This window comes from Aulostomus chinensis, chromosome 11, assembly GCF_037954235.1.
Source record: "Aulostomus chinensis isolate RoL2024-O1b breed Wild chromosome 11, RoL_Achi_v1.0, whole genome shotgun sequence".
NCBI classification, from domain to species: domain Eukaryota; kingdom Metazoa; phylum Chordata; class Actinopteri; order Syngnathiformes; family Aulostomidae; genus Aulostomus; species Aulostomus chinensis.
The window spans coordinates 25933048-25952622 of NC_141330.1; the positions used below are offsets into that span (position 1 = coordinate 25933048).

At 45.3% G+C, this 19575-nt stretch overlaps 1 protein-coding gene across 1 annotated transcript in view; it reads right to left on the bottom strand.

The window, feature by feature from the left end:
• The window catches only part of me1 (malic enzyme 1, NADP(+)-dependent, cytosolic), a 78124-nt gene that overhangs the window by 38212 nt on the left and 20337 nt on the right, over positions 1–19575 (bottom strand). The window contains exons 2-3 of the mRNA XM_086219208.1: positions 6245–6378; positions 2632–2781 (exon numbers count right to left, since the gene is read on the bottom strand). Of these exons, the coding sequence (XP_086075334.1) occupies positions 2632–2781; positions 6245–6378 (284 nt within the window). The remainder of the gene's footprint in view (positions 1–2631; positions 2782–6244; positions 6379–19575) is intronic.

Sequence of the window (19575 nt, forward strand, 5' to 3'; positions counted from 1 at the left end):
ATGTGAGATATGAGCTTCCCTCGCTGCAGCCACGCTAGCAGACTTTGAGGCTTTACTCGAAGGGAGAGAAACTTTTTGATCTTAATTCCCGAGTCAGCGTGCTAACTGGGAAACAGTGAGCATCTGGGATGTCGTTGCCAGTAGGTTTAGTATTTAAACAAATTATAGCTGAAAACAGATGTAAAATTATAGCAGGAAATATCAGCAGATTTGCAGATAGCTGGTCATAAAACAACATGTCTGACGAATCAAAATCTTGACATGAGGTGCAATGAAAAGTCGGGCGTCCCAGTCTGGCAGCAGTGTTCTCCAAAAAGCACCTGAGAGTTTCCTCTTCTTCCTGTATGCCATCTTTGCCACGTTCATACACTATGGTGAGCCTACATGGTGGATTATGGGTTCATTAAACGCTGGTCAAACAATCTTACTCGATGTAACCAGGCAGCGCTTATTACCGCATTAACTAATTCAGTTTGTCTTCAGAAACACGTCAAATCAGATGTTTTGTCATGGCCGCCATCTCGGCTCTGCGGCGTGACATCAGCGCTGTACATCACTTTACACTGAACAAGCAACAACTAACTAATAGTGCCCCAACTTGTCTATTGAGCTGTTGTGCAACGGTGTGTAACTCCCCCTCTACTGGATTCACTGGTTTTTAGGAGCTGCTGCCACCAGTCCAGCAAAAACATATGCTAATCCTGACCTTGCGTGCAGATATCCCCTTTCATGGGAATGCATCCATTCATTGTTGAGATATTTCAGTTTGTGGTGGAGAGACTGACCAGTAGACCAACACTGTCACCCCCAAAGCAAACATGGAAAGTTATGTGTGTGATGCAAGTACAGCACTGCAGCCTCATACGTCTCCAGGTGTCAGGGGCTGATTTTTGTTAAGCTTGGCTTGCTGAGGCAAACAGCCTGCATGAAAGCTTAAATCTGTCACTGATACCGTCGAAAGCCTTGTCCTCCATGCACTCAGCTCACTGACCTCTGATGCACATTTTCAAGAGGCCCACCTCCCAACCCGGGGGCTCTGACAGGAGGTCCTGGTCCACTGTGCTATGAGACTGAGGGAGGGTATAGTATGACTCCTCCTGCCAGCACAAGTGAGACCAAGTCAAGCACGCTGAGAATATTTTCCACATAGTTGTTCAGACATGGTGAACCAGGGAGCTGTTGGGTAACAAAGTTATGTGCATGGGAGAGCTTCACTTTCCAAGTGTATTAAAGGCAGCCAAAGTAAGCAGATATAATAAAACTGCTGGGAAATAATGAGGAAAAGTGGGGTTTCACGGCTAATCAGATGCATCCACGGTTGTAATTTAGATGAATATATCTTTGAATAAAGCTTTGGCACTGCTGAAGAGTGGATGCATGATCTTGCGAATTACTCAGCAAGCCTCAAAGGCTGCTCTTCATAAATGTTTAAAACTCATTTTTCAGACATGGAAAATTACCCAGATTTTTGTATGCATTTAAAAAATGTAAATACGGCAGAGGGAAATGGCACGATGTAATTGCTTTTGGTTGGCATGTGGATCAGAGTCAGTGAATGTCACTAATATCATTTGGCAAGCTCGTGAGTCCGTGATGGACAGTTGACAAGGGTGGTCTCACTCCTCCCGTTTTACGAGAGTAAACACAACACACGCAACCACCTGAGAAAGTTTGGAGACAAGGAGACGGGCCAAGCAAAACAGAGTGTGGCCCCAGATGCAACACCCAGAATGAAAGCTCTATCAGCTCAACATCTATGAGTCCACTGCTGACGTCTTAGGGAGTGTTGGTGTCAGATAGCTGGACCTGATGAACCTATGTGAGGGAAAACAGATAGTTGCAGAGGAGTGTGTGTGTGCGCGTTTGTGTGTGTGTGCGCGCGCGCCTGCACACGTGTGCCTGCAAGAGTGGAAGTGTGTTTACAGTAGATGAGCAGCGGGAACCAGCGAAGCTCCGTCTGCCAGGATGAGAGCCAGGTCCACTCAAGGTGAACCCTGAGCTGATTTTAACAGCTTACAGCGGTTTGCCTTCAGCTGAGCTGTCCAACCAGCCCTCTGCTGACAGGACTGACCGCAACCAACAGATAGGGTTCAGGTCCGGGCAGCGAAAGCTCAGTCTAACATGATACACATTTGCTTCAAGAGTCCTTGAGATTTTTTTTTTTTTTTAAATGAATCAAGATCACCTTGCAAATGGGAGTGCGTGGTTCAGGTGTGGCAAAGCTCAGCTCCTCCCTGATCCCTGATCCAGCACAGTTCTCTCTATTGACAAATCTCAGCCAAGGTGCGCTATTTGTGGCTTCAGTCTGCCTCCTAGCCTCGCTTCCTCAGCCCAACTCCTACTTTACATGATGTGTCAGACCTCATCAGTGTCACTACTGTTGCCAACTCTGTTTTGTAACCTTTGGAGGTCTTTGCCACTGCAGCTCTCACTGTTTTTGTCCAGCAGTGTATGCACATGAACAGGCAGGAAGGTCCCATACCACAAAATTAAACTTCCTGGCTTCTTGTAGGAGAAAGATCAGCGAGTTATAACATTTGGGGAATTGGTTTCTAGACACAGAGGTAAAAGAAAGCTGACTCAAGGTGTCGTAAACTGCTGCCATCAAAACGTCGTGCGTGTACATCTCACCTTGGTCTTCTAAATATCAGCCCGTATTGTTGGCAAGCGAGGCCCACAGTGGGCGTGTAAATGATGGGCATAAACCTCTCGATGTCTGCCGTCAGCACACGATAGAAGAGCTTCTCATTGCGGTCCTGGAGCCCCATCAGAAACACGTATCTGGGAATGACAGGGAGGAAAACACTGCATGTTAATCTGTAACATCTTGAGGACTCGTACCTGCAGAGCTGAGGAGGCTTTATGAAAGTCAGATGTTGAGCTCTATGTTTGTGACTGAAATGTTGCAGGAAAGGTTGATGGAGTTGAGGGGAAACAGAGAGAAAGGAATGGAGAGGAAAACAAATGAAGAGAAACCAAAAGGGTTTTGCTTTGCTGTAAAAAAAAAAACACATTTAAATATATTTTTGCCAAGTAACTGGAAAAATGCTCGTGATAAAAATCAAAATCATAGCCTACATAATCTCTCTTTTCTGATTGTAGTTTGACTGGGAAAGTTCGTACCAAATTAAGTGGAACGTGCCAGAAGGGGCTATTCCCAATCAGAGAAGTTTCCATGAGGCCAAGAGCACAAGGTGCCTCTTGTTGAGCGGACAGAAAGCATGAACGCCCTCTCTGCTATAGGTTAGGCTGCAGCAGCTGCACAATGCACGGTGGTGACAGTTGCTCTCGAGAAATGTTTTCATGTTGGTGAACCAAATTAGCTTCTGCCACATGCAATATATCACATGAGAGGTCTCTGTGTGCAGTTCTGTACGGAGCTTAGATGAATTTTCCTATGTTAAGTAGGTTTCAGATGCTTTAACACTAAAGACTTTTCCCTGTATAGTAAAAACTTGTTAATCCAGGGTCCACTGACTCACTTTTCAAGCACTTTTCCAAGTCGCTCTTGCTCAGTTGTCTTGGATGCAGGCCATGTGATGACAGTTGCGCGAATACCAAGACAAACACTGAATAGAGCAGTGAGGTGCAGTTAAAGCCAAATAAGTGGACCTTGAGTTAAGTTCCTTGTCAAATATTTTTAGTTTACATCATCAGTTAAAACTCCTTGATGCTTCCCTCTGTAGGTTTTCCAGTCTGATTAAGACCAGAACCCTGGGTTGAACCAGTAAAAAAGATGAAGGGATTATATGTCCGATCTGTCCTGGGAAAACCTTGAGATGATCCAGTAAGCGCTGCAGGACATAGCTGTGGAGAGGGTTAGCGTCTGGGATACCTTACCAGGCCTACAGCCAGGTCACACCGCCGGATGTGCTCATTTCATCACCGCCCAAGCCTTTAATTGTATGACAAAGTTCCCTAAACAGCAGAGCGTGACACTGATGACCTCCCTTGTCATTATTAATCAGCTGCTAAGACTCATCCTCACATCACATCATCACATATGCCTCCAGCACTTGTTTGAACCTTCGACGTGTGCTTCTCCCTTCTTAACCTTAAAAGGCATTGACACCAGCCCTACCTAGGAAACAGGATTAAGCAGCTTTACGCAGCAGTGTCCTTGCCATCTTCTCCTCAGAGTTTCTTAATATCAGCCTTCCGAGGCAGCCAAGAACCGTCTCTTCATCTATTTTTGACCGATCAAATAGCTCTGCTCCATTTGTTTTCTGAAGACCTCATTGAAAATGGGGTTTGCCTTTTGCTGCACCACTAACAGCAGCCTTTCAACCGTCATTCATAAGTTATTTGTGTAATGGACCAGCATTCCCTCATTGGTTTTTCATATCAATTTATTATTATCATTTTAAATTTTTTCACCATGACTATCGTCACGTAGACGTACGATCGTGTGTAATCTATTGGAGACACACTAATTTCACCATCAACATTCAGCGTTCTGCTGCAACACATCGGCTTTTCTTTATTATAGTGTCTGACATATAGGACCCTAACTGGTCCATGGCACCGGGTGGTTAGCGGGCGGTGCTGTGTATGCACTTCATTTTGGTATTTAAAGGGTGTGTGATCAGAAGCACAAACCGTGGTGCAAAGGGGCAGTTATTCGACACCTGATTGTGCATAGGTGTGCTTCAGGTGTGACATCACTCAAACCAATCAGAGAGCCTCATGTCATTCCTTTAAAGCACAGGGTGCACCAGGACTTGGCGTGTTGTTACTTCAGTGGTGCTCACACTTCAACTTGCAGAGCGCTTCTCATCTGACTTCCTCGTGTGTAATGTGAAGGAGCAGGCACGCGCACGTCTTGTGTTTATATCAGGGAGCAGCAGGCATCCACCAAAGCCATCAGAGGTGGAGGAGGTGGAGCTGGCCTGGGAGGAGGTGGAGCTGGCCTGGGAGGAGGTGGAGTAGGCTTGGGAGGAGGTGGCAGCCAACATTTCCAAGTTGTAAGGCATCAGTACAACCAATCTGATCAATGAGCCCTTTAAATATCCTCTTCTTGGTCTGTGGCTGAAATGTTTCTGGTGTTCTCAAACAGCAATGTGCCATGGTTTTGCGGGGCCATGCTGCATCCTGATGCTCCCATGTGTAGAATCCCTGCTGCCCATTTTTATCATGTTCGTGTGACCAACATCAGGTGTTATAAAGTACTAAACTGCCCTTTTGCATCAATCATGATCAAAAATTGTTTGATTGTCCATCTGCAGGAATAACCGCTTCCATCGCCGCTCAAGGATCGAGACAATTTTGCGCTCTGAATCTGTCACAGCCGGCACTTCAGCAACTGTATCATCACCGATCATGAAGCAGAACAAACCTAGAATGCTGCTCTGTTGGTAGTCGTTTGTCAGGATAATTCCAAACTGCAAGACAAAGTCTGAGTAGCTGATCAAATAGACCGATAAGAATTGAAAGTTCATGGTCATTAAAAACAAATGACATCATCAGAGCAGTAAATACCAAAGAGGGGTTCAGTGTTGGGGAGTCGACTGTATGTAAACACAACATGCTTGAGCGAGGGCAGGCAAACAGTGGCTCTTAATCCATGGGAGCAAAGCCTGAAGCTGGAATGCACTCAAGACAGATCGTCAATGACATTGATAGGGCATGGGAACAGACACAGGACAAGCTAATGACTTTGTTTTTGGATGTTGATGCTGCGCCGTTGCTATGGAGGGAAAAACAAGGTGCAATTCCGAAACTGTCTGGTTCTTGCCGACTCTGATCCCATCTCCCACACATCATTCATCCACGACAGTCAACCAATGGTGGACTGAGAGATGGAGACTGAACTAATTTCCCGTAAAGATAACAAACGTAAAACAGTGGACTGGGCTAAAGTTCTGTTTCAGGCCTGCTGTGTGTGGCCTTGCTGACCAAACATGAAGCAACAGACAAACAGCCTGCAAAACAGAGCTGAAGTTTCATTGCAGTTTCATTCTGTTGCTGTAGAAGTTATAGAAACATTCTTCAGGGACAACAGGGAGGAGACAGATAAATTGGGGTGAGGAGGTGTAAAAGTCTGTATAGATAAATGTACAGTTATGATTTCCAGATGCAAGATCTCTCAGAGGCCAGGGATCCTCTAGGAGATGCATCGAAATTCAGCTCAAGCATAGAGGACAAGAAAGTAGTACACTATGGTAGCTACAGACGCGTTTTTCTCTCTCACTGTATGTCTGTGTTTGTGTGTGCGCGCGCACGGACACACACGCGTCAGTCTCACCTATCCAGGTCGTCTCTCTTCATGTCGTAGTTCTTCAGCACTCGGAGCAGCTGGACGTCCTGACTGATGAAGCAGGGAGGCAGCAAGCCGTGGATGCCCAGCTGTAGACGCTCCTCCAAGGTGAATGCCATGCCCTACAATCACACACACACACACACACACACACAGACACACACACACACACACACAATAAAACACCCTGCATCACCCTCACATGCAAACAAAGACGATGACTCGCTTGGTTAAATGCAAAAAAACAAAAAAAAAACAAAAAAACCCTCATCAACTCCAAAGTAGAAACAGAGCATTTAGTAACAACTCCAAGAGCTACAAGTCAAGTGCATATTTTCAAGAACACATCATCATAACAGATGAGATGTGCTGGGCATGTCAGTCAGTGGTGGAAGGCTGGGATGGGAGGATACCCCCAACACTGATCTGTGCTATATAAGCCAGAGTCAGACCAGAGGATAGAGACCCTTCCCTCCTCTGCGCTGCCTCAGGGAGCTGAGACCCTCGGGGAGCAGCAGACTGATGAGGACATCCATCCATCTGCATGTCCTGCTCAAACACACCACATAGGTGATCTGTTCAACTTCATCAGAAAAGCTTCTGGGAGCTACAGACACATTTTAAGATAATGTTTCTGTCAGCTTTAAAACATTTCAAAAATAAATTTGTGTTGGAGCTTGTGTCATTCAGAAGTTTGACACCAGTTGTTTTTTTTGTTTGTTTTTTACTGCAAATATATACAGTTCCAAATATTGCTTATCAGCCTCCTTGATGATTTATAATCAGACTCAGCTCTGAAAAATAATCATAATAGTGGAGCCCTTTGAACAGGAGCCAGACTGTCTCAGGCAAACTCCGCTGGCAGGACGAGAGGGCTGGAGATCGCTCATAGCAGCCGCTGATCTGATTTAAAGCTGTGAAGATAAGAGACTCAGTCACACGAGTTCAGCTCCTACTGCCGCGGTGGAGATGATTTTTTTTTCGAGTCTCCTTTCATTTCTGTTTGTTTTGAGCTTTTCCCAGCCAGGGTGGAGTGATTGAAGTAAATGGTGTGAAATGTTCCTCTTGGTTCGGCGGATAAGCTTCAAGGCCGGCGCCAGGGTGAAGGGTCTGACGGGCGGTTAGAAGGAGAGTTGATCTGGTTCAGATAGCAGAGGTGACTCAGACACTGGCAGAAACCCCTGACAGACATCGCTGAGTTTGCAGGTCATATTTTATCAACTCAGTCGTGATTGACGTCACCAACTGGTAATCAATTCGACAACAGTAGACCAAGTCTGCACAGGAAGTTGAGCTGCACTTCTGGCAACTGCTGTTTCATTGGAGCCACACACAAAAAAAGAGTCAATGGATGTAATATTTGTGAGTCAGAGCAAGCAAAATGTCATTAATGTGACAATATTATGCACTGGATAAAAACGTGTTAAATATTATATGCTGTTATAACACACTGGTATCAGAACGGTCCTAAGACTTGGCCAAGTAAAGGTTACAGAATTAGTTTCAGGAAGGAAAAAAAATCCTCAGTCCTGCTGATTTCTGCGTTTTGTTCTCCATCCTGCAGGGGACAATGCAGCCATGGCCCTGATACTGTATGAGACAGGAAGAAGAGCAAGTCCACGCAGAGTTCCATGGTTGGAAGTCGCTGGAGAAATTAGACTTATCATTAAATTAATATTTAATTTGAAACTTCTTCTCCAACAGCCCCCCCCCCGAAACAAACATAACCCTTAGAAACCGTTCGAGCTGCTAAGAAAGTATGGTTGCTGCAAATGGGAGTCCCAGCTCTCAAACGTGTGGTGCATCTACAACACCTCAGCCCTCAAAGATCAGGCAGCTCAAGATAGCTCGTGTTTAGTTGTCTGTGACTGACACGGGTTCATGGTCTGAATAGTACGAGTTTGCTGTGAGCCACCATCTTATACAAGGAACTTTTGCTTCACTTTATTCACAAGATTTTGGTTGCTGGATTGTTTTTTTGTCTTAGGTCCTTTGCTGGGGTTTGGACGCTCGATCACGTGTCACAGCAGCAGTTTGCTGTGGCAGATGTGTGACACACGAACTCTGAGGTGAGCAGCGTCTAACCGATACTTGTTGACCTGAAGCTTTCCATTTACATTATAACTTTGGTCAAAATTGGATGTGCAGCAAAGGCAGTGTTTGAAAAAGCAGGTTTACACAGTCCAAAGACATCAAGAGGGGACCAGGTTAATCCAGACTCTAAATTGACCGTAGGCGTGGCTGGGAGAGCCAATGGTTGTCTGTCTCTATGTGTTGGCCCTGCCATGGACTGGTGACCTGTCCAGGGGGAAGGCTGCTGGGATAGGCTCCACCCCCACCACCCTCAACAGGAGAAGAGGGGGAAGATGGATGGATGGGTGGGTGGAGGATGGATGGATGGATATTATCTTTTCATTGGAATCAGTGAAAAGTTACCTGATAACAACTCAGAACAAACAATTGGTCACAAAATGCAGTTATTTTAAACACCACTTGGTCAGAACTATGGTTTGCAGTGACTTTAGTTCCTTCACTCTTCCATCATTATGATCCTTGACTATCAGTCTTGCACATTTGCCTTTTTCTTCATTAATGTCCCAAACGTGGCCAAGGTAAACATTCCTTTGATCCAGCAGCGTGTAAGTTTTGTCTTTGAGAGCATGTTAGCATGTGGTCAGTAGCATTTAGGTCAACAGTACAGCCTTCCAAAGGCACTAGCATGGTGATGCTGATGGTGGTTTGTGTTGCCATTATTATCACTTAGTTTGGCACCTAAATATTCAGCTTCCTGCTGGTGAAGTAAACCCAGCAGGGCCATGCTCGTTGCTCTCTTGGTATCTAACACCTCTTGCTGCACTCAGCTCCAAAAAATCTGTTTGACATTTACACAAATTAATATTTAGGAAATGCTTCATCGACCCTTTCTACTTATACATTCCAGACTGATGAGGGAAGCAGTCAGTCAGACGTGTTAGCTCTCAGAGTGGGGTCCCTCCTGGCTGCTCTGTTAGCTCATATTCCAGTGTGATGTCCACTTTGGCTTTTATCTGCTTCACCCTTGACCTCCAAATGGAAATCATGCACACGCTCAGCATCAAGGTTGGAAGACGACAAAAAGACTGAGGCACTTGACCGAGACTTCCCCTGCTCTGAAAGGGAGAGATTTATCCCCAGAGCCAGCAGTACCAGCGCTGAGCCCATATTTGAAATGGGCACAACTCTCCCTACTGTTCTCTACAAGTGAGGCATGATATGGTGGACACTTTCATCTTCTCTCCATCCATAAAGACCCGGAGAAACCTCAGCCTTGACATGCCAGCTCCGCCTGCTGACTGGTGAGACACTGTAAACGCCTCTGCCTTGGACCAGATCCATGGATGCCTGTTCCTGCCACCACAACTCCAAACCACCAGCACTTTGTGTGAATCTGGTTGTGTTAAAACCGCTGAGGCTGTAAAAATAATGCTTTATCACATGAGGCGCGGAGGGAGGTAGAACACAGGGTTCGGGGTATAAAATGCAGTTTCATGTTCTTGGTCTCAGTGGCATCAGTGCTGACAGTAGACGCGTACCTTACGAGAACAGGCAATAAAAAGAAAAACGCACATTGATTCCAACCTGCAATTGGGAATGAAATGACCCAAAACATTTCCATTGAGCCAGAGGAGCTGAGAGAATTGTGTTCGCTTGCTGTCTTCCATCTATCAGTGGGAGGTACAGCCCGTCATCATAGAAGTTAACAGGCCAACATGTCATTAGTCCACGCCATGTATTTTTTTGTAGTTGACAGGACTAAATCATCTGAGCGGGCCTGCAGCCGGAGCATCAGTTATTTCAGACACTAAACTTTGAGCCCTGATTTGTGTCGTTCACTGAGGCAGTCTGTACTTAACGGACCTCAAATAAACAGATGCAACTCTGAATTATAACCTTCCTCAATTATCAAAAAAGATTTTCTATTTTTTAAGCTGTTCACATCAGAGTCTGTGCAATTGGAATAGCAGCTGGCTCCCGATGCAGCGCTTCTGTGCTGTCTGCAACTGCTGACCACGGAGGATACATGGAAGAGTCCGAAAATACATTCATATGAGGCTATAAATGAGATTTGTTCCTTGCAGACACACACACACACACACACGCCGTGGCGCTGCTCACGGTGGCACTTACTGAATTGGCGTGTGTTTTTTTCGGAGAGCAGAATAGCTGACACAACCTCCACTTAAGACACTGAAATGCTTAAAACATGGAAGTGAGAGCCATATTTAAACAGCTCGCACAGATTAACTGGACAGATTTGCACACACACGAATATGCAGCTCTGTAATTAGCGCACTTTCGCTTCATGTGTATTATTTTGACTGCTACTCTTGGAGAATTTGTCTAATTCAGAACATTTTCCTCCCGTGCACATTTCCCACATTTGATAGTTCTCTTCTCGAAACTGAAAGTTTGGTTTCTCCGTGTTCCGTTGACTGGATCACGGCCAATGGAGGGATGTTCATCGATGTTCATGCGTTACTGTCATGAAGACATACCTATGGAAGTAAATTCTACTAAAGTGAAAGCAAAAAATGTGAATTTCACAGAAAAAAATAGTCACTGCGACAACATTGGAATTTTCATTCTAAAGCATCAATATCCAAGCAAATATCCTCCTGCCGTCATTTTGCAGGTGTGGGTGGGCGTCTACTCAGGTAGGACACGTGATCTTTCTTTCACCCATGCTTTTTGTTTAAAAAAAAACATCATAATTGTACATTTGTTTGTTTTTTTACGTCTTCACTGTTAGTTTATGAAACCACCTGAGAAGTTGAGGGGGAAATTACTTCTTTACCACAGTCGATATCTGAAGGTTGACAAGGGGACGCTTCATTTTTGTAAATCCAAATGAAGACGACACAACTTTCCAGACCACCGTCGTGCTCACGTCGTGTGTCTGCGGTGGTGTACATTCACAGCGTAACGTTAGATTTTAACTTCAAACAATTGCATTCAAACATAGAAATCAAAGACAGAATCAGAGATTATCACGCTGAATAATTCTCATCAACATTTGCAAAGTGCAACAGCTCTCAAATTGTACTCGCAAGTACTGTGACTGGCAAATTGACTGGGTAAATCTCCACCTGGTCATACACTGATACCACAGATACAGCAGTCTTCTTCCCTCGGTAAAAAACCAAGCAGTTAAAACAGTTGCAACCTGTCATCTAAAAAAGCATAAATATGAATGTAATCATGTAAATATGACATTAATACTTCTCTACATTTCCCACTTCCATAAAAAACAAATGCATGCAACCTGACTCAGGCATCCCTACAAAACCACGCCATGGTTGACAGATTCAACTTGTGTTTCTTTTTAATTATGCTCTGTTTCCTGAATGCTGCTGCGCAAACAAGGGGCTCCACCTTTCACTGAGCTGTGTTACTGATGCGAGGTTGTGTCACAACAACAACACTTCTGCTACTCAGCTGTTTTCCTGTTGGGTCAGAAACTGGTTTGTGTCCATCGTTCAGTCCGCACACGTCAGACAGCAGTTCCCGAGGGGAAATGCGAAATGGAGTAAAAATAGATGTGAATGACAGGAGCCGTCAACTCAAAGCGTAGCACGCCTCATTAAGGATAATAGCCCTCGCAACTCGACAGCACCTCAAAGGCCGCCAGTGTCACATGTGAAATAGATACCATCGGTGGAGTCGGGCCTAAAACGACCAAATTAAAGTGTCCCACAAAGGAGCAGGCTGCTTGACCGTCCAGAGGGGGGAAACCCAGGCCTGCAGAGTGCTTTTATGACTGCAGATACGGATGGGTGGGTTGCTGGGTGGGGAGGGGGAAGGAGGAAGCGTTGGGGTGTTTCATGGCAAGACAGGCTTCGCAGTGCACGGTTTGTGGACTTCAGCTGGGTTAGCGTGGGAACGGCCGATGCCAGTTTTGACCTGTCTTTGACTTCTGACTTGAATATTGGATTTGCAACACCCCTGTTGTCAATGGAGCTGCCAATCTCTTCAACCCCCAGGTCTCTCTGCTGGACTCTGTGTTTGTCTCCCAGTCCATGCGTCCAGCTTCTTCAGTCTAGAGGCAGGGCCTTCAGTAGGCCGACTCCACGTTTATTCCACGACCGATGCAGATCAGATGTGTGAACATAAACAAGGCAAAAATGCAACATGCAAAGAGTTCACTTGCATCTATCTTTATCAACACTGATTAAAGAAAATAAAACATAGATCACGAGTGTGTTTTTGGTTTATCTAAAACACATTCACAGAAAAGCTGACAGTGTGCAGACACACACTCAAGCGTACACTCCCACCATCTCTATGTATGTTTGTCTGAGTAGAGGTTGTCAAATGCTGGGCTGCTGTAGCGCTCAGTCTCTCTCGCTAAACTGGGCTGGGCAGGCTAAACCCTAGAAAGCTTCCACATGTCCCGGACCACATCTGAGGTGCCTGCACCCTGCGCCAACACATGTAACGCCCGCAGCGCCGTGTTCCAGAAGCTGAGGTAACAACCCTAACCTGTAATCTGCCCACTGGTCAGTGCCACCCCTCCACCTCCAACTGCTGCCATGCCCACTCGAAACAGTCAGCCAAGAGGAAACAGCTTATTAGCTCCCCACATGGCCAAACAAGAAAGATTAAAGTCCTGTGAAACTGATAAAATTTCTCTCTGAGCTTCCTGGTGAGTTCAAAGGGTGCATTGTGACTGTTCAGTGTAAGAAACAAACATTGTACTACCTCCACCTTTTCATTTCCCTCCCTCACGGAGCCACTCCCCTCACTATGCTTCACCACAACTGGAAACACGCGAATTCCTTCATGCCACTCATTGGTTACGTTCACCCACAGGAGTAAAATCTTCATCACGATTTTCACACTGTCTGAGACTTCTCTCACACGCCTTTGTCACCTGAGACGTGTTTCACTTTCTGCTTGAATATCATTCAGTTCATCTGGGGCCTCTGGGCACTTCATTAGAAGCACATGTTATCTCACACTGGGAAAACTACCTTCCTATCGACAAAAAGTCAACATTCGTCTGATATTAGAGGACAACTACACCCGTTTTGCTCCTGCCGATTATTCCCTCAACCTGTGAAAGCTGTTATTTAATATCTTCTGGGGGCTCCTTCTAAAGTGTGAGGGGTGATGATGTCATCAGGGTTACCTCAGCTTGGGCTTTAAGGGCTACAAAACTAGAACGGAAAGGCTGAAGGCTCCATTATATACCACTTTGCACTTAATAAAAGAAAAAAGGACTGAAAATCAACCAACCATGGATGTAACAAGTCGTTGGTTCAGGGGAACGCAGCTCAAACTCATAGGACAGGAGGATAGAGGCCCCTTTCACAGGAGTAGCTTTCGCAGCTTTTTAATAGCAGAATTAAGAATTTGCTCCTCTCTCAGATATAATCAAAACTTTGCCTACACTATGGAAAGTCAAGTCAGGACTCATCTGCCACTGCTGCTTCATTTTTTAATCTTTTTCTTAGAAATAGTTTTCTCAAAAGTTTCCCCGTACACTTCCTTGAGGAACTAAAAATGCTGACTTTCACTGGAAAAGAGAGCTAGCATATATCGTAGCTACCACAGCATAAATCTCTGCAGTGCATCCTGCAGCTGAAAATGAAACATTGTACAAAAACCACAGAATCATCCAGCCATCCAGCTATCATCCTGGTGTGTAAGAAAACAAGTTACAAGGATAGCACTTGGGGATCCTACGCCAAACAAAACCTTAGCGAACCGTTTTGAATCAACAGTAGCTGAGTTTACATGGAAGCTGCAGTAATATTCCATAAATAATCCGAATAATAGCGCCTCATGTAACCGACTCAATAAGAGGAGACGGACCTGACCGTAAGGAATTTTCAATCAGATTTGACGGGGTAAAAGCACGTCTACATAAATGACGACAGTTTCCGAGAGAGGCCCAAAAAATATGGCGGTAAAACACCTTCATGAGACTAAAACCTCAAAATAACAAGTCGTGTGAGACTGACGGAAGCAGGAGGACATCAGAACTATCGAGCCAAGAGGTCGCTGCTACATCTGAGGCAGAAGTGAACGTAATAAACGACCTGGGTTCACTTCAAAATCGTACCGGCAGCGATTCTTCTTCCGTGCTGTCGCTATGGTTAAAGCAAGCTAAAAACATGGCGTCAGTGATGCTGATGACCTGGCACGTCAAGGTCTCGGGACACTTGGACTACTCCGGATGAGCAGCGTGGAGAAATTTGATTGTTTTATCATTTATTTTTGGTCATGTTTGGGAATCGGTCCGTTCACTTCAAGTGTTTTAAGAGATTACTGCACCTCCCTTCACCGAGAAACTTCAGCAGTGTTTAGTGGAATAGAACAACTTTACCCAAACTTTCATTTGCATGACAGCGAGTAAATAATGGCTGAATTGTCATGTTTAGGTAAACTATCCCTTTAAAACCTGAAGAAAGACACATAGACTCTACAAGTTGGTTCAACTTAAATGCTTCAACTCATGAGGCTCTTTTTGTTTGGTTAAAGAATCAGGTCATATAACATGCACTTGGGGAAATGAAGGAAATCTAAAACCACCTCTTCCCTCTGGCATTTATTTCCTTTTTATACAAAAACATGAACTATGATTCACTATTAGACTAAATAACTGGTTTTGAGGAACAGTTTCGTCAACATGCTGACAAAGACAAACTTCTGCCCTTGAAGAGGCCGTTCCATTTTCTGCAAAAACTTGGAAATGATGTAACCCCACACAAAGCCGTGACTAATTCAGCCGGTGAGATTCCAATAAGAGGGGATCTTCTTGCGCGAAGTCATCTATCCTCTAACAAACAAATCCAACTTGCAAATGAAGGTTGTAAGTCACCCCACTCGACCCCTTTTTCTTCTCTGGTAATGCCCTCCGCAACAGAAGAAACAAACCCTATTGAGAGAGGCCGGAGTCTAACACGATAGGGAGGCCTTTCTCCACTGAGCCTCTCTCAAACACAGTCACCCATCGGAGACAAAAGCCCACGGGCCTTCAACAGGGAGAGGGCTCAAATGTTTGGCACCGGGATACGCCTGGCAGAGACGTGTGTGGCCACAGAGCACTTCTCTATTCACTGCTGCTGTGTGGGAGAGGGAGTGCAGTCTTTTCATAAGAGGCAGGGCAAGAATACCACAAGAGACGGCCTTCTAGTATGACTAGTTTATCAGTAAAACCACTTGCTGAATGTGATGTATGGCGATAACCATCTGGACCCCACTTTCCTTCATTTAGCTGCAATGTATTCATGCTGCATTGGTGCCAACATGGCTTTCTTTCCCCATTGTTGAAGCTAATTATTCAGGTCAAGTTACCTCGATTTATAAGGCATTGAAAATGTTTCATGAACCCAAAGCAGAACAGCTTCAAGCTCAATGGGATTGAAAAGTAATGTAAAGGCAGGTAAACCACATGAGTTACGCTGAAAGACTAAAGAGAATTTTTTTTTTTTTGGAAAATTAGAAGTCATCAACATTTTAATTGGTGTTTTAAAGACAGGAAGTTTGATCTGCACTGGGCTTGCTACGGTATTTGCTTTTCTGAGTCCTGGGTCAGGTCCCACAGCACATCTCCAGGTCAAGCCTTCAGTCTCCGAGGGCTGTAGTGAGGCCACGAGCCTGCTGCACGCCACTTCCCGTCCCTCTTCTCCCACCTTTCCTCTCTCTCTCCACTTTTGAATAAATGCATAAAGAATTAGTTCACAGTCGTGTTTATTGTTTTGACAAGAAAATATACAATTTAGATAAAAGACAAAGACCAAAAACTAAAATCCTCCACATGGAATGAAGCTGGTCTCAGTTGTCAATGGTTTTTATTGACTGTAGTTCTCAAAAACTATAGTCAGAAGTTCAACCTGCCTTTTGGAAGGATTCTTTTCACATTCACTTTAGTTAAATTCCAGTTTAGCTCTAATTCTCCCTCTTGCACTTGGTTTTGTTTAATCCAGAAAGGACTAAATCTAAAATGGTTGCCATCTTAATCCGTGCATGTTACTGTGAGGTAAATCAGTGTCATTGCTCGTCACAGCGAGTCGTTGCTCCTGAATGGGAGCCACTGAGTCATGGTTGTCTGTCCGACCCTCATAGGGGTTTTGAGGGGGGTCAGAGGGCATTGCAACTCTTTGACGAACTCACTAGAAGACAACTCTCACTGAAAGTAATTCATTCTCTTGTTGCCTCTCTATGTTGTGTTCAACCTGGATCTAAGAAGTACACTGTAGCTGCCCTCAGATACTGAATATGGCAAAAGAATGACAGTGTATTTGTTGTTATTTCAGCTCCCGGTGATCCACCCGGTGGATGGTATGTCCTGGTGGTCTGATGAGCACAGAGAGACAAACGTCCTCTTGGGGACAATAAAGTCTTGAAAGCCGAAACTCTTCATGCTGACGTGCACAATTAAACTTTGTTGGCAAAAGAAAAAAGTGAGTTTGAATCAACTTGAGCCAGTGAGCCACTAAAAATATTCACCGTGAATTTGAGTTCAACCCCACCGTCGCTGCACCAAGGACAACTGTATTCACTTCTGCTGCTGGTGATGTCATAGCTCCCCTGACCAGCAGCGTCTCTGCAGCTGACCAAACAGGGAGCGGGGGGGTGCGGTGGTTGTTCCCATAAACACTTCCATCAGCACCATCTACTCTACCTCAATATTACTGCCACGTACACTCCCCCCACACCGCAGCCAGGATGCTGGCACAGAGTCTGCATATAGTAGCACCTCAGTTATTCAGAGTAGGTGCAGCATAATGATAAATACAAAAGAGAAACAACTATGGGAAGAAATGTTTTCCCTTTTGGGGTTTTGACATGACATCCGATCTCTGCCCCAGACAGGCTCAGCGAGGCCATTTGGAAATGCAAAGCTCATCCAGGAGACTTGTAAATATTGAGAGTCAGCACAAAGCCAAAGAGAGACGTGCTATCACAGGAAGCCTCCTGATGAGTTCAGGGGTTTGGCCGAAGGTGACCCGCGCAGGGAGGAGGCTCTGGCAAACAGCTGGAGGAAAGACTGAGTCATATGTCTCCATCCCGCTCCAGTATTTATAAACACACACACACACACCTACATGCATGAAAACGTACACAAAGCAAAAGTCGTGCGGTACTGAGGAGTCTGGTCCAGTCCTCGTAAACACACACGTCCATGTGCTTATGAATGCAGAATATGATCCGCACTCAGGTGTGTTCTTCCAAAGACCCACACACTGCACAAAAGGCTGCACTAGGACCTGATCTGAGTGTTTAGATGAGCCATGACCAGTGTATTTAATGAGAAGAACACCACGACGTCCTCATTGTCCAGCAGCACACCGTGGCGTCCTCTGTTTTATCAGTAGCGGCATGTGTGTGTCTAGACGCTGTGAAAACAGTTGGTGGGGGTAAGAGAGTGGATAGCCCAGAGGAATGACAGACTCATCCCAGAGTTATCACAGTTGGGCTTAGAGGATAGAACCCAAAAGTGAGAGCAACAGCAGGGTGAAGTCTGACAAAAACAAAAAGACAAATGTGGATAATACGGGAAGAAAGAAAGTGGGAGTGGTCAGGGTTGCTGTTTCGTGAAGACAAACTGATGAGGCTGCCAGCGTCTGGCTGCTGGGGTTGGAACTGGCCTCTATCTGGTATTAACAGCTCTTTTAGGCTGTGATCAGGCAGTTATATAACAGCGTAACCACCAGACCACTCACCAGCACACTCAGCTCAGCCTCTCGCCGGCGCTGCCACGTAGGAAGAGAACCAGAAAGACGAGCAGCATCGACCGAGCAGCAGTGCAGAGTTGACAGGAGGCAGTTTTCTGCTCGACTGTGGTTTGATGTGGGAGCACAGGAATGAAAACCAGCTGCAGCTGGATTGTTTTGGTAAAAGTCATCAAAGCCCACTCTAAAATATTCCTATCTGCCATATCTGTGAAGCAACTATCAGGTAGAGCTCCCAGACTACAGGAAGAAGCTCTGTCCAAACACGTCAAGCCATCAGTGCTCAGGCAGATGCTGGTATGAGGACGGTCAGGCGAAGTCAGCCCTGTGTGGCTGTATAGGATTAAATTCTATGACAATTCGAAAACTACCAAGAAAAATACCCAAACTCCCAGGCCACATTAACAACTAGATTCACTTACACATCATTTTTCCTCTGTGGCCTTCTTCAAAGGTTGAAGAGGGGAGGTGTGGAGGGGGAGAGGTGAAGCCTGATGCCTGAATCAACCCCGATGGCGTGAGAACGTGTAGCATCGATGCAGACCGCAACATCTGCGGCCACCTCACAACGTTATCCACTCGCTACCCTCCACGCCATCTCCTCTGATCTGAGCTCATATCAGTGATGCATTTATATCAGTCAGTGAAACTGTTCTTCAACTTTTATTCATTCAAACTCTCAAACTATTTGTTCTGTTTCAGCGACGATTGTTGACAGTAAAACTAAAAAACTCAACACAGCAGCATAATGTTGGTGGTGGAACTGCAGTGCAACCAATCCACCACCACCACAGGCGTAGAAACGCTTGTCTACGGCTTAAGTCACATGATTAGGCTATGCTGTCAACCCAGCACACAACTATAAACCCAGCCTGAGCCACAACTTAGCATCACTCATGTACAGCCTCTCTGAGTGATGACTCAGTCAAACCTGATCTGCATATAAATACAGAACCTGTAGTTGGCTTCTGGTTTCTATTTCCCGTTTGAGTCGCTCTGACCAATCACAGTTGAGCGAGACTTGGTTGAAACGGTCCGCGTGGAAGAGACAGAGACGGAATGCAAAGTCAGAAAAATGGCTGTACTCTGACGATTTAACAAAGCAGTTGTTGTGAGTTTAAACTGGGGGTGAACTGGTTACTTTTGACACGATCTGCTCGTATTCATCGTCTTTCGTCTCCGTGCAAACGTCTCAAGTTGCTATACAGACTGTAAACAATGAGCTGGGGATGGAGCAGGAAGTGTTGGGAAGGATATCTGCTGGCTCCACCAGACACCAGAAATCCTGGCCCTTGTTCCTGGAGGCTAAGTGGGCAGACATGGCTGATGAGTCCTGAGACTGTAACTGAGTCAAAGTGGAAAAGTTTGGCAGGTGTGGAGTATTTTTGTGGACGTTTCCCTCGGTACCGCAGTGATTAAACATTAATGTTGCTGTGCCGTCTGTGTTCAGCACAGTTGTTCACGAGCTCGTCTGTCCACAATTACAAGGTTTCCAAAAACGATTTAATTAAATACAATAATGGGCTTATTAAGTTTCAAGGAGAGGTGCTTTCTCACGCAGCCAAGACTTTGGCTGCTTTGATACCCAGCAACAAATGT